This window comes from Melopsittacus undulatus, chromosome Z (assembly GCF_012275295.1).
Source record: "Melopsittacus undulatus isolate bMelUnd1 chromosome Z, bMelUnd1.mat.Z, whole genome shotgun sequence".
NCBI classification, from domain to species: domain Eukaryota; kingdom Metazoa; phylum Chordata; class Aves; order Psittaciformes; family Psittaculidae; genus Melopsittacus; species Melopsittacus undulatus.
In genome coordinates this window covers 92,136,988-92,150,786 of record NC_047557.1, presented here as the reverse complement: position 1 = coordinate 92,150,786, position 13,799 = coordinate 92,136,988, and the positions used below count along the sequence as shown (strand labels likewise).

The window sequence follows — 13,799 nt, the reverse complement described above, 5'->3', positions numbered from 1 at the left end:
AGCTGCTGGCCATCTTGCCTGGGACTTGTCCGGAAGAGGAACATTACAGCTGGCTTGCCTAGGGGTGGCCAGCACTGATGGAGGAAACTGGCTATGCTCCAGACTTTCCAAGCCTGAAGCTCACTGGAGACAGTTCCAGCTGGCTTTGCAAACTGTCCAGCTGCAGAAGGGCAAGAGTGCTTAGGAATATAGATCCTTCTATACCAGCCACCTTACAGGAGTCTAGTTTCTTTAAAAACATGGAGAATCTGTTAGCTGTTCATTTGTTTTAATTTTCCCTTTTACAAAGGGGTCAGATATGGTGATACTTCTTCCAGTTATATGGAGGTATCTTATAACATGAGAATTCTGTGTATGCTGTTTAGCACACAGTGTAGATTGCACAGAGGAGACCAGTATTAAAATATATAGTGCTAGTAGATACGAAGGAGGAGTCTGTTTTATTTATCTGGCTTGTAAAGTACTAGAATTATGTTCCAAAACTGTGAAAAAGCTATGCTTTAAAAAGCTAGATGGTGCTGTTAGTACTGGTAACTACTGCTAGATAGGGAAAAAGGGAATAATCTTAGGCTAATATTTTACTGATGAGACGTTACTGAGATAAACCAGCAATCAATTTTTTTTAATTGTTCTAAGAGCAGCATTCAAAGCTTGTCTGAGTTGTCATTCTTAGGGTGCAGGAGCTCTATATAGCCTTGTATATGTAGACATTACCTGTTTTGTTCTGGCTGTTACAGCAGGCAAAATTTCTATGAATGAGAGATGTTCTCTATTAAATGTGTTGAAGTTGTGAGTAGATCGATGAGTAATGGAGATCAATGAGCACTTTATATAGAGAGTTGACACTACATTGTAAGGAGAAAGTACTGCTGGGGTTTGAAGCCAATTATTAAATGTAAATGACAAAGAAATAATAAGAAATTGAAAGTGATCCATCTTAATTAAAAAGAATTTAATTATATGCAAGGCAATATAAAGATTTAGGCAGATGTGGGATTTGGAAAGATGTGTAGAAATACATCTGGACGTTTGTTGCTTTAGTAAATTGTGTACAGAGTCTGGAGGGGAAATTTCACCATCCTCCAAGTTACATTGGAAAAGTAATTGCTAAAATGTTTATTAACGCTTTTTCAGAGACTGTCATAGTAGTTGGAGGCTCCCAAAAGTAATGGAGTTTGGAAACAGGACACAATAGCGGCATAAGCATTGTATTATATGGGAATGTTCTGCTCTGCTTTGTAATTCCCTATTGAAGCTTAAATGACTATAATTTGTACACACTTTAGTGACATACAGGAAATAATTTTCTTCCTGTCCTGTATGCAAGACAGCTTAGGAGTAGAAGAGTAAAGTATGGCCATTTGGATAAAAAAAGTAGTTTCTATTAATGAACTAATAAAGATTTATTTGTTGACATAGAATTTGGTGTACAATAAAATTTAAGTAAAAATGGCTGTTGAACAGTAGATGTCTGAGATCCACTGACAGGAGCAAAGCCTGTATTTGACAAATTGTATGCCTATTTGAAATACAGCCTAGAAGACTGTGTTTCTTAGTTATCATGGACTTTACTTCCAGAATTTTGTGGGCTGTACCTTAATGCAAGAACTATATTGGCAAAGAATGCTGTTTGGAAATGAGTAACAAAGGATGGCAATTAAAGGACAGACTTGAAAGCAAGAACTGAAAGAAAAGATTAAGAGACTTAAACCCATGTAACTTGGTCAAATGCTGACTAAAAAGGAACATAAAAACCATTTACAAATATTTTAAGGGTTTAAAGGTCAAAGTATATCAATGAATTATTTAGGGTTGTCTGAGAGTGTAAATATGAATAACAGGATATAATTAAGCAAAGTAAACCCAGCCTAAACCCTAAAGTGAAATATCCTTACAGAAAGACTGATCATTAGATGGTAGATCATGCTCCCAAAGGCAGTGATGAAACAAGCATCACTGAAAATGAACAAAATTAGACCAGGTGAAATACTGTAGGAAGAATTGAATCATAAGATTCGAACCTGCTCCTTAGAGCAGGTGGTACAAGTGATCCAGTGGCTTCTTGTCTTATTTTTCTTTATGGCTTCTTTGAAAACATATACTCAATGGAACAGTATTGTCATATTAACATTAAAAAATACATGCTGAGTTTTAAAAACCCCATGTCTTTCTGGTTTGGAGGTTTTTTTTGCTTATGCAAATTTTGAGGCACTGTTGAAAAATTTTAACTGTTACTATTACAGCATGGTAACCAATGCTAAATATGAAATCTAAGCCCATAAGCCTGAACATTGTAAGTTAATGCTGCCAGATTACATGACAGCTAAGGTTTGATATGACATTTATCTTCAAGAGTGAGTAGACTGATAAATCACAAATGGCATAGCCACAAGTGAGTTAGCAAGTGTTTACTCATGAGTGAAGATAAATGTCATATCAGACCATAGCCATTCTGAATTTTGTACATTTACAAGTGGCTTGTTTCTTCCTTCCACAATACTTTTTCTTTCAAGTGAGGAAAAAACCCAAAAATATTTGTCAAGGGATATCTTTTCCAAATGTCTTTTTTGTCTTTTTGTTCTGGTTTGTTTTGTTGTTGTTGTTTGTTTTTTACTTTGCAAAAGCTTCTGTTCTGTTGCAAGGTGTGATTTGTTTTAATTGAGTTGGGCTTGATATTGCACCCTTTGTTAAGTAAGGGGAAGCATATTGTTGGGGCCCCATGCATCTGCACTGGTAAAGCAGCATTTAGGTTGTTGAAGACTTGCAAAATCTTTGTCCTCAAAAACTTCAGCAGTGAGTTCTGGTCTAATTGTCCCAAAGGATTTTTTCTTTCATTGGTCTGTAGGTAGTAGTTTTCAGTTTTATTTAGTATCTCCTGTTTGCATAACAGAAAGATAACAGAAGTTATCATTCTTTCTGCTTTTATACATTTTCAGTGCTTTGGCTATATTCTTTCTCAGCCTAAATTTGCTCGTCAATTGTGCTGTTAATTAGTGGTCTTAATTCTTATCTATAATTTGTTCTTTGTCCTGCAATAACACATATAGTAGAAGATTCACATCTGTCATAGTATGATCATCACCTTTTGGCTTGAGACTGGGATCAGAGATCACTGTTACTTTATTTTCATATAGTTATTGAATCATTTTAAAGAAGGGCTTTAAGAAAAACGAGTACTTTAGCTGTCACCACTTAGTTATTATGGTTATCCGTAGTTTGACAAATGCCCTTCTTTCATCTTTGTAAGTTGTCTTGTTTTGTGGAAACACTATTGTATAAACATCTTTTTGCAGATGTGAAAATAAAAGTTAACTTTAGCAACAGAGTAGTAGTCTGAAGCATTCAGAAAGTTAGAAAAGGAACTTGTCTGGCTGAGCAGGCAAATGCTGACAAAATGGGAATGTGCCTAGTGAAGTGGAAAGGTGATGGTTAACAGGAGAATTGGGAAGATGAAATAAAAAAGGAGAGAATACTTTGTTGTGAGAAATGTGCATTGTTTATGCATAGAAGTGTTATTTCATAGAATAAAACTTGAGGTAGCTTTTCACGTGTTGCAGTCAGAGAAGCAGTGCCATGACTTTCCTGCTTTAGTGTGTTTCTTGAAGAACTCCAAAGTGCATCATTCTAGGAGATGTTCTTCAACTTTTGATTGATAAATGAAAAGGACTGCAAGGAATAGGTATATGACAGTACTTGCTGTCTCAGTACTGTCTTGATCATAATTTTGTTTGGTAGTTTTATGATTTTCCAATTTTTCAATGGCTAAATCAGATTAAATCTTTTCCTGCTTTCTGTGACTTTGTTGTTACTGTTCTGCTGTTGTGCTTGTCTACAGTGGTGGAAATAATGAAAATGGCTTCCCTTCTATTTAGTGGAGATGGAATGATTAACAGTTTCTGTAAACTTTGAAGGTAGTCTGTCTTGTTACCTTTTCTGACTCAGCACTTCTATAAGATCATTGATAATATGGTTACGGATGTAGTCATAAAAGGCTGGAAAGGACTACTGGAGGTGTCTAGTCCACCCTCCTCTTTACAGGTTAGCATGTTGCCCAGGCCCTTGACCAGTCATGTTTTGAAGCATCTTCAAGATGACATTACACTGCCTTTCTGGGCAACCTGTTCCACAGCTTGCCCACCCTTGTGGTAAATCTTTTTTTTTCCTTGCATTAAATTGAAATTTCCCATATTTCAACTTGTGCTCGCTGTGTCCCATCCTTCTGCTTTGCATCTCTGAGAGAGGCTGGCTCTATCTTCCCTACATCTTCCCATGAGGTGGTTGCAGACAGCGATAAGATCATCCTTTTCTGAAGTAATGTCTCTGATAACCTCAGCATACTAAAACATCCACTTCTGAATCTTCTACTCAGTCTGGGTTAGTAAATTGGTCCTCATGAATGGATCATCTGGGAATTTAGCATCGATTCAGCATATCAAGAGATAGCAATAAATGGGGTGCACTTACTGTGTGTAATTTTAAGGTGTGAGAAATGTGAAATAATATAGTTAGTTAATAATCTCCCAGACTAGCTTGCTAGTACCTTGTTTGTTGTCTACACTTTTCATGCTGAGTTAAGGACATAATAATATGTTTATGCTGTTAGGAAAATAGACGAGAGTTAGAACAGAGAGAATTATTTTAATTGATGAAGAGTGGTTTAGGTTGTTTATAAATTTTAATGCACAGTCGAGTAACTGTTTCATCAGTATTTACTATGTTCCTTGTTTGCCACCAAGGAAGGTTACACATTCTGTTTCAGAAACAAATTGCTAATGTTCATTCCTTAATCACTTTCAGTTCTAAAGATTACATCTGTGTTGAAAGGTATCTTAAAACTGCATAGAAACTGGAATTTAAGTTAGTGTAAAATGTTGCTCTGAGTTCAGGTGCTGTTGTTCATTTTAGAGAGTATGCACTTGTTGCTGATTGGTTTCAGTATGAAATTTAAGGTGATGATTTTGATCTGTGCCCCTTGGAAAAATTATTTCTCAATCATTTTCTATACTTGCAGCACTTCTACATATGTTGAAGTCCTCATACTTATTAAAGGACATTTTTGAATGTGTTTAATAGCAAGGAAATAATTTGCATTATTTATGTAATCTTGAAATGGTTAAATGCTGTTCTGTCTTTTATGGTGTTAGTGGATAGGGCATTCACATGGGAATATTAAACAGGTGAAACAGAACTTGATTTTGAATTGTAGAAGTTGCTTACTTCAGAGAGGAAAAAAATGAAATCACAGACAATTATTGTAATACCAGATAATAATTCTATCCACAGGTTACACACATCCCCTTTTTGGCCTGGTTTCTGGCCAGTTAAGGTGTGGCTGCTTTTCTTCACTATTCTCTGAAAACTCATCCAAAAAATTACTATAAAAGTGGCAACATTCTCCTTGGATTTTGTACCAATATGTTTTGTTGTCTTTTTTTTTCTTTCTTTTCTGCAGGCTATTCTGCCTCTTTACTTATTAAAATACACTTGTACATGTTTCCTCTGCATCAAAATGCAGTCAGATTCCACTTTCCCCTCATTTTTACTTACCACTTCAATTCCTTTACTGTTTTAATCATGGTAGCTACTTCACTCTTTCCTCTCAGAATGTCACTATATACTTACTGCCTGTCTTGAACAAGTAAATTGACATCCATTTGTTCTGTTTTTGTGCTTAGTACATTTTCCTCAACCTTTAATATTTTCCCTTTTTCTCTTTCTGCAAGGTAGCTATTGCTAATACTTCTACACCCACAGGTTTATTAAGGCTTTTAAACTGCTGTTATTTTGGGATGTACAGGATGCAATTTCGTAACTTCAGAATGGCCCCGTTTGTTTGGTTTGGGTTTTTTTTCTTTTTCTCCAGATGACATCACAGGTCTTGTTCCCGCATTACTCTTTCCTTGTTTGTAGTTTTCACCTCCTCCTCATGGGAGCTGTCGTTCCTGCTGATGGAACAATTTCTTATTTGTTCCATAGCCTCTTTATTCTCTATTTTTACATCTCATTTAAAAATACTGTCTCTCCTTTCCTTTTTCCATAGCATACTTGGAAGTCAGAGGTGTGGCCATTCATTATTCAGCTAAATAGTACAGTTTTAGATATAATTTGTAAGAATAATGCCAACTGGTGCTAAAGAAAGGTGCAGTGGTTCCTGTTTGCTTCAAGTAGCCGTGTGTTGTGTGGCATGTTGTCCTCTAGGAGGGAATACTGCATCCTGTGGGTGTGAGACTGATATGTGTAATTTGGGAACAGCAGACACATTATGCAATGGGAGTAACATGGTTGTGACTGAAGAGCAGATGACTTCTCAAGTTGTCATACCTGAGCTGTGGTTGTTATTTTAATTGCAGCTATTTGCCTGTATTTTGTTTCCAAGTTTATGTATGGACTTTTTTTTTTCCAGCTCTGAAGCATCCACACATCTTTTAGACTCTTCTGTTCATTACATCCGTGCCTATCTTGTCCTTGATTTCATGAACATACGTTTTGCTGTTGCTTACACATAACCCTTACAGACTTTTTCTTTTTGATTTAATTTGTTTATAGGTCAAATTATAAGTTTCTAACCCAGTTTCAGTTTTGTGTAAGGGCTTCAGAATTTGGCTTAGTAGTAAGTGAAACCTTGAGTTTAATCAGTTAACATTTAATAGATGAATAGTACATGATTGCTACGAAACATTGTTTTTTTTTTCTTGTGCATATCGGACTTCAGAACCCATAATATTTTTGAATTTACTTTCAGTACACATTTTTTTAAAAAAGCATAGCTATATAGTGAAAGGCCTCATGGTTGTAGGTGGAAACCACTAAACTTGTTGCAGGATCTTCTTCTACAAGAAATGTTTTTCTTCTTAGTAAAACTTCTGAAGACAAAAGTCTGAACTTTAATATTTACTTTGAAATAGATTTTTGATGAAGGTTGTGACATGACATTTGTGTCAAATATGATTTTTTTTTTAAGGCATAATGACAAAATAGGTATATACACACACACACAACCACATGCATTACATGAATATGACTTTTGTCACTAGCTGGTTGTGCTTTTAGAGATCCACATGCTTATATTAGTAATTACAGATATTAGTGTATTTACGTTGTGTGTGTTTGTGTATAAAGAGTATAATATAAGTATACTTTTTTTTAATAATAGCAGATTATCCAGTCAACATCTGCTCAAACTGTGAAACGAACCCCTGCTTGCCAGACTACCCAGATTAGGATGCCAGTGGTAATAACTCAGACCATTAGACCACAAGGTATGGGTTTAAATGTTTTAGTGAGATTGTTACCTTTGTATGAATTTCATTGTAAATACAAACTAGTAGCATGGGAAAATTTTAAAGTGTTGACATTGGCAGGCTTGACATATATTTTTTTCTTCATGCTGGCTGAGGAATGCATGTTTTTGCTATGCAGTTTCAAGGTATTACAGACCAATGCAGCTAAATGCTTTAGAACTCACATGCTTAGTCCTTTGCTCAGCAGTTGTTCATGGAAAGATCTTGAAAAAAGTCAGAATTACTGTCCTAAGCTTGTAACTCTGGGGCAAGAAATAAATTCATTTGTTTTATCACTGAACCTGGAATATGCCTCAGTGTAATCACCCTACTTCTAACTTATTGCTGAAGCAGAACATGATAATCACTGTGTCTGCAGCTACAGAGGTCAAGAGAGGAACTCCAGAGAAATTTCTCAACCCCCAACTGCAGCAAACTGACATGCCACGATCAGCCAGGGGAGCAACAGGTGTGGCTTGAGCACAACTTCCTCATATCTCTTTGCACAGGTGGATTAATGCCTGGCTTATACATCCCACTTTCTAAGAGGGTTCTTGAAGCCTTCTTACTTTCTAATAAGTACCCATTTGTTTCTTTCTAACAGTAGGCCTATTAGGCTTGGTTTTTATTTTTCCTGATTATGTGTGCAAGTATCCTTTTGGGTGTGGGCATTTAGATGATTCAGGGTTTGTAATGGAATACAGAGCTTGTCATATTTAGGTACTCAGAAATCAAACTAGTTTAAACTCATAAAATGTGTTCCTGCCTATTTGACTTAACTGCTTGGTCTTCTCTGCTCTCTTGGGAAAAGAAAGCATCAAAACCAGTTAACAGCAGTTGATGTTCTGCCATTCTTTTCAGAGAATCCAAAGGTTGAATGTACATGGAAACCAAACTGTTGCTGTAATCTTGTAGGCTATTTTTCCAAGTTAGGAAGAAATGCCATTAAAGGTGCCATAGATTTGATAGCACTGATACTCATGTCCTGACTTTATTAACAGGAAAGGTATTTGACATAGCATGAACTTCCACTTCTGACTAATGTGTCTGAGACTGAAGGCTGATTTAATTTCTGTGCTTGTTCAGTCTCTGAGTTGTGAAAGTCAACAATGTGCCAAGAATTTGCATGATACTGGCATCTGCTTTCTAAACACTAGTTTTGGAATACAAATTTATTCATAACAACAATTGATCAGCCAACAAAATGTAACTTAGTTGGCAGTCTGACTTAAAGAAGACATAAAGGCAAATTCATGCAAACCCCTGCTTTCAGATGAGCATATTCCCAATTACAAGCTTGTTTAAGCTCACCACTATATTATTTTAATTACACAAGAATTTAGAAAACATCCCATTCTAAAACTGCCCATCCTGCAGCCTGTGTTTGGTGAAAAGTCTGCCTGTGTGGTTGCAGCTCTAAGAAATGCCACTATGGCATACGGTCAGATACCAGATTATTTTGATCTTGATATATTGTTGAAACTTTATTTATTACTTATTTATTGATAAAAATTTCTACAGTAAACACCAGTATAATGATGTTGTATACTGGCCTAGGTGTTCCTCTAGAAGGAAGTAAATAGTAGTAGGATGTGGTTTATATAGAAAAATAAAGTAGTATAATTTGGTGGAGTGTAATTTTAGTCACATCAGAATTGAGCCACCTACCACTGAATGGTACATTTTCCTTCTCAGATGGGAGTGAATCTCCTAGTGTATTGTGTCTTAATATTAATGCATCTATGTGAACAAAGTATAATGCTTTTTAAAACAGTCGTACAAATAAACAGACTTTAAAGACTCTGATAATAATACTGCTTCCACACTGGGGAAAGTGACACTATAGTTACAGCCAGAAAAATTCACACTCCTTTATCAGATCATTTGTCAGTATAAGAATAATAAGGTGAATTGCACCTTATGAATGGGAGAATTGAGCCTTAGAATAATTACCCAGCGTATTCATTGCAGCTATTTAACCTGTACCAAAATTTAACTAAGCTCCTAAATTTGGGCTTATTTCTCTAGATCTTGCTACTTAAAATTCTGAAACAAGGATGCAGTGGTGAAAGACTCTGTATGTCATTACCAATCACATGAACTATCTAGGCCCACAGGTGATTTGTGATTTAAACCAGAAAACTTCTATGTCACCCCAAAACTTATATTTACTTTAGCAGATCCATTTGAGTAGAATTACATATACATGGGGTGAAAGAAAGTGAGACTTATTTTTTCATATCCAGTGTAGACATACTCTTTTCTCGACACCAGGAAGCTAAGTGATCTCTTGCTGTACCTTTTTTTTTTAACCAAAATTTATCATATCATCTGGACAAAACAAACTGTTGATACTAGTTCTAAAGGAATATAGTAGTAATTCTGGAGGAGTTAATGCCACTGTTACCTTAATTTTGCCACTGCAATGATTTTCAAGGTTACACACTTTTAATTTCCTTGATGTTAGTTGCAGAAAGCAGAGATCTGCTAATTTTTATTATTCTATTATTTCTTTCCTTCCAGTTCACTTAGTACTGTTCACATACCTTTCAATTAGTTAATCTTAAATAGATAAATGAACTGTCCTTTCCATGAACTAATGCTATCTATGACATCTCATGGACCCTGAATATTCTGATGACAAAATATTTTTGTTCCCCAAGCTTGGAGCCTCAAGTCCTAAATCTTATTTTGTATTTGATAATGTTGAGAGTCCACGCAATGGTTGATTTATCCAGATTGAAGCTAAACTGATCTATCTATATCGTATCATATGTTGATGAAGACTTCAAAATAAAAGAAAGTAATGCTGGACTCATTCAAAGCTAATAATTTTGTTTTAGCAAAGGAGTGTTCTCACAAGGATTTGTTTGGGTAATACATTTCAGGTTTTTATAATTCATGAAAGAAAAGTAATGCAACTCTACTAAGGTTCATAGCATGTCATTTATATGCAGTTGAGTTACAGATGTGTACAAATAACCTCGTGTACTTCTCAGTCTTAAGGACCATGTGTATGTAATGCTCATTAAAATTGAGTGAAAAGAAGGTGAGATCTTTTAAGTTCAGCAGACATGAATTAATTACTTTCACATGCCAAAACATAGATGGGATTAAAGGAAATATAAAATACAACCCAGGTAAACATGTTTAAGCAGTAAAGGAGGGCTTCCTCCAAAAGTTCTATTTATCACTCCTTTTTTCATTTGTATACTGATGAAATGTTTTTAATAGTAATTATACAGGTCTGTTGATTTTTCTAACTAGCAACACAAATTTCTAATTATTTTTTGTTAGATACTAGAATCATAGAACCATAGAACAGATAAGGTTGGAAAGGACCTTAAGATCATCTAGTTCCAACCCCCCTGCCATGGGCAGGGACACCTCACACTAAACCATGCCACCCAAGGCTCTGTCCAACCTGGCCTTGAATGTCAGAGAGGAATTAGTATAAATATTTTTAATTTACTGTCACAAGAAGCTGAATGGTCCACCACAGCCTGGCTCATTTAGAAAGCTCAGTTTTACTTCCAGTTTATGTTAGATTTTACAAAAGTGGCTTTTCCTTTACATACAACATGAAATATTTTAAAATATTTAAAATAATGCTTTCAACTCTGAAAATACATGTGTTTCACTGCAACCAAGAACAATGACTATGTAAAAAATGTAAAAGGCATAGTTCATACCCTGAGTGACTGTGACTTAAATTGTCTGTATCAACACCATTTCAAATTCTGCTGCTTTATTCTGTGCAGATTATCTAGAAAAGTGGTTTAATGGCAATTGCAAACACACTTATAGCCATTATGTGTATTATAACCAGTTATGGCAAATGGTTTTCGGTTTTGGAGTCCCCAGTATGTTATAAATCTTGAACAAAGTGTAATGTTAATGTAAATTTTGTATTTTAAATTGTTCTTCTTCAGCAGTGGAATCTTTAAAAATAATAACTTCCTTTGTTTGCAATTTACAGACAGTTAAATTTAGTTCCTGGACAGAAGGTTCTTTGATGTAAATTGCCTAAGACAGCTCATAATAACATTGCTTGGTGTTTTTCAGGCGCAGTAGGGAAGGCACCAACAATACAAGCCAGCAAAAGTCCTGGGGGCTTTGGTGTTCAGGTCTCTGCAAATCAGAAAAACAAGCTGAATGACCCTGGAGGTGGTTCTTTCAGGTAAAAAAATAAAAAATAACAAGAGAAAAATGCGGGGGGGGTGGGGTGGGGTGTGCTTGGGGGGGATCTTAAATATAAAATAGACTTTAGAATGGGCTTAACACCAGAGGGCAGTGTTTTACAATAATTCCTGCCTTTTCTTATTATTGGGTGACAATTTGCTTACTTAGTTCTATTTTAAAAAGGAGGGGGTCACGACATATCTTGAGGATTTTTCCCTAAGTGCACTTTTTAATGTTTAGTAAAGCCTTCAGTTCTGTGCATTACAATAAAACTTCTGGTAAAAGGAATCATGTGTATGAAGTTTTTAAAAAATACATGGGTGGTTTCATGCTATCAGATTCTAGCATTCATATGGAATGCTGAGAAGTTGCTAAGTGTGATGAGAAGGCGGCCTGTCATTAGGCTTCTGCAGCTATGCCCTTATCAGCATAGAGAAAATACTGTATGGGTTTGGTAGTAGGTTTTGGGTTTGGGTTTTTTTTTTGGGTTGTTTCATTTGTTTGTGTTTTTGTTGGTTTTGTTTGGTTTGGTTTTTTGGTTTGTTTTTATTTCTTTCTTTGCTTGTTTGGTTTTTGGTTTGGTTTTGGTTTGGTTTTTTTTTTTGGTGTGTGTTTGTGACTGTGTGTAGGGTTGTTGTTCTTGGTTGTAAAGAAGAAGACATTATTGTATATATTTTTCACGTGCTTACTCTTCAGTAGCAGAGGTTGGGGCATTCTGTGAGTCCCTGTAGTAACCAGGTGCTGCAAAGGTTCAGCACAGTGGCATTGATATATTGAGATGCTATACCAGTTCTTTTGTACTTCAGATTTTTTTTAATATGTATTTTGATATTTTTACTTTTTTGCAGTGAAAAACTAGTCTTATGTTTACTGCATTTTGCTTATGCTACCATAATTTAAATCTTTTCCCACTGATGGAAGTATGTTTTATTTGTGTTTAAACATTTTCTTTCTTTGTTAAATGACAAAATGTTCTTAGATTTTCATATCCTGTATTTTTTATGTTGCTCTGACATCATCAAACCAGTAATTAATTTTCAGGCTTATGCTTTTGCAGGTGGAGTAGAAAAGAATTTGTAGCTTTTTGAAACAGCTCTGCTTTGAGGCATGTCAGCATTGCAACTAATAGCAGTAGTACTTAGTATTAATCTAGAAGCAAAATCATTCAATTTTTTATTTTCCAATGCTTTTGCCTCCCACTGAGTATTTAAATGATTTAAAATGTCTGTTGGGTTCAATTGTACTGTCTTAATAAGTATTTTTTATGTTTGTAAGCAACATGAACATTTATTCTTTGTTAGTACAGCTTTCAATTTTACATATACCGAAAGGGACAGCATTTTTTTTAACTGGATGTTGTAAACTGTGCCAGGATTGATTCTTGCATTCTCTTAGTTTATACATAGAATATATTAGGTTAGCTGGAATTGTTAATTTTCCCTTGGGGAGAAGCAAATGCTCAAGGCACTGATTGATAAATCAATAAATCTTTAGTGAGTTTGGTAAATAAGCTGTCAAGGGTGTATGTCATTTTTCCTCTAGAGAACAAATTTTAGTCAGAATGAATGTGTTTGTTTCCTTGCATTGTTTTCTCCTTCAAAATAGTGAAACACAAAGCTGCATTTAAATAAGTCCATAAAATTGCAAGGATTTATTAAACAGCAGCAAAGATCAAGCTTTTTCTTGATATCCTAACAAAGAATTCAGTTGTTTGCATATTTGCATTTCAACCCCTAACCTCTCCTGAGGACAAATAGATGTCTGACTATTAAGCCTAAAGGCACAGAGCTGGAAATCTGTATTAATCCTCTGAATGCTGACTAGTTTTCCTCAGCATTCCCAGCGTGTGTGAAGAATGTGTTTTTAGCCAGAAGGCAAACTGGCATCTAAAGCAAAGCAAGAATTTTGAAAAATAGTTGTGTTATGTATAAATTTATTTTGCCCTTAGTGTTTTATTATTGCATATTTGTTTCATTATTTTATATTCTGCTTTCTTTAAAATAACTTACTTGAGCTTTTCACTTTTGTGAGCAAAATCTTGGTCACTAGAAATGGAAATGTGAACTTTGTTATTTTCGGTTTCCTCTGTTCTGGACTGTGGAAAATAGAAGAAAGAATTACATAAAAGCAATGAGGAATTTTGCAAATTACAGCTTAACCTTTAATGTCAGTATTTATTAATGAACTCTACTGGATATTGTAGTAGCTGTTTTATGAAGCAGAGTTTTCAACCCAGAACTTCTGTAACATAAAGTTGTTGTATTGATGAATTACTATCACTTTTTGATATTAAAGTTTGTTGTTGCTGAATTCTTCACAGAGATCTACAGACATACT

The 13,799-nt window shown here is 35.1% G+C and overlaps 1 protein-coding gene across 1 annotated transcript in view; it reads left to right on the top strand.

The window, feature by feature from the left end:
* The window catches only part of LOC101878983 (transcription initiation factor TFIID subunit 4-like), a 149,559-nt gene that overhangs the window by 26,671 nt on the left and 109,089 nt on the right, over positions 1–13,799 (top strand). Inside the window, exons 8-9 of the mRNA XM_034072803.1 lie at positions 7,154–7,259; positions 11,346–11,460. Of these exons, the coding sequence (XP_033928694.1) occupies positions 7,154–7,259; positions 11,346–11,460 (221 nt within the window). The remainder of the gene's footprint in view (positions 1–7,153; positions 7,260–11,345; positions 11,461–13,799) is intronic.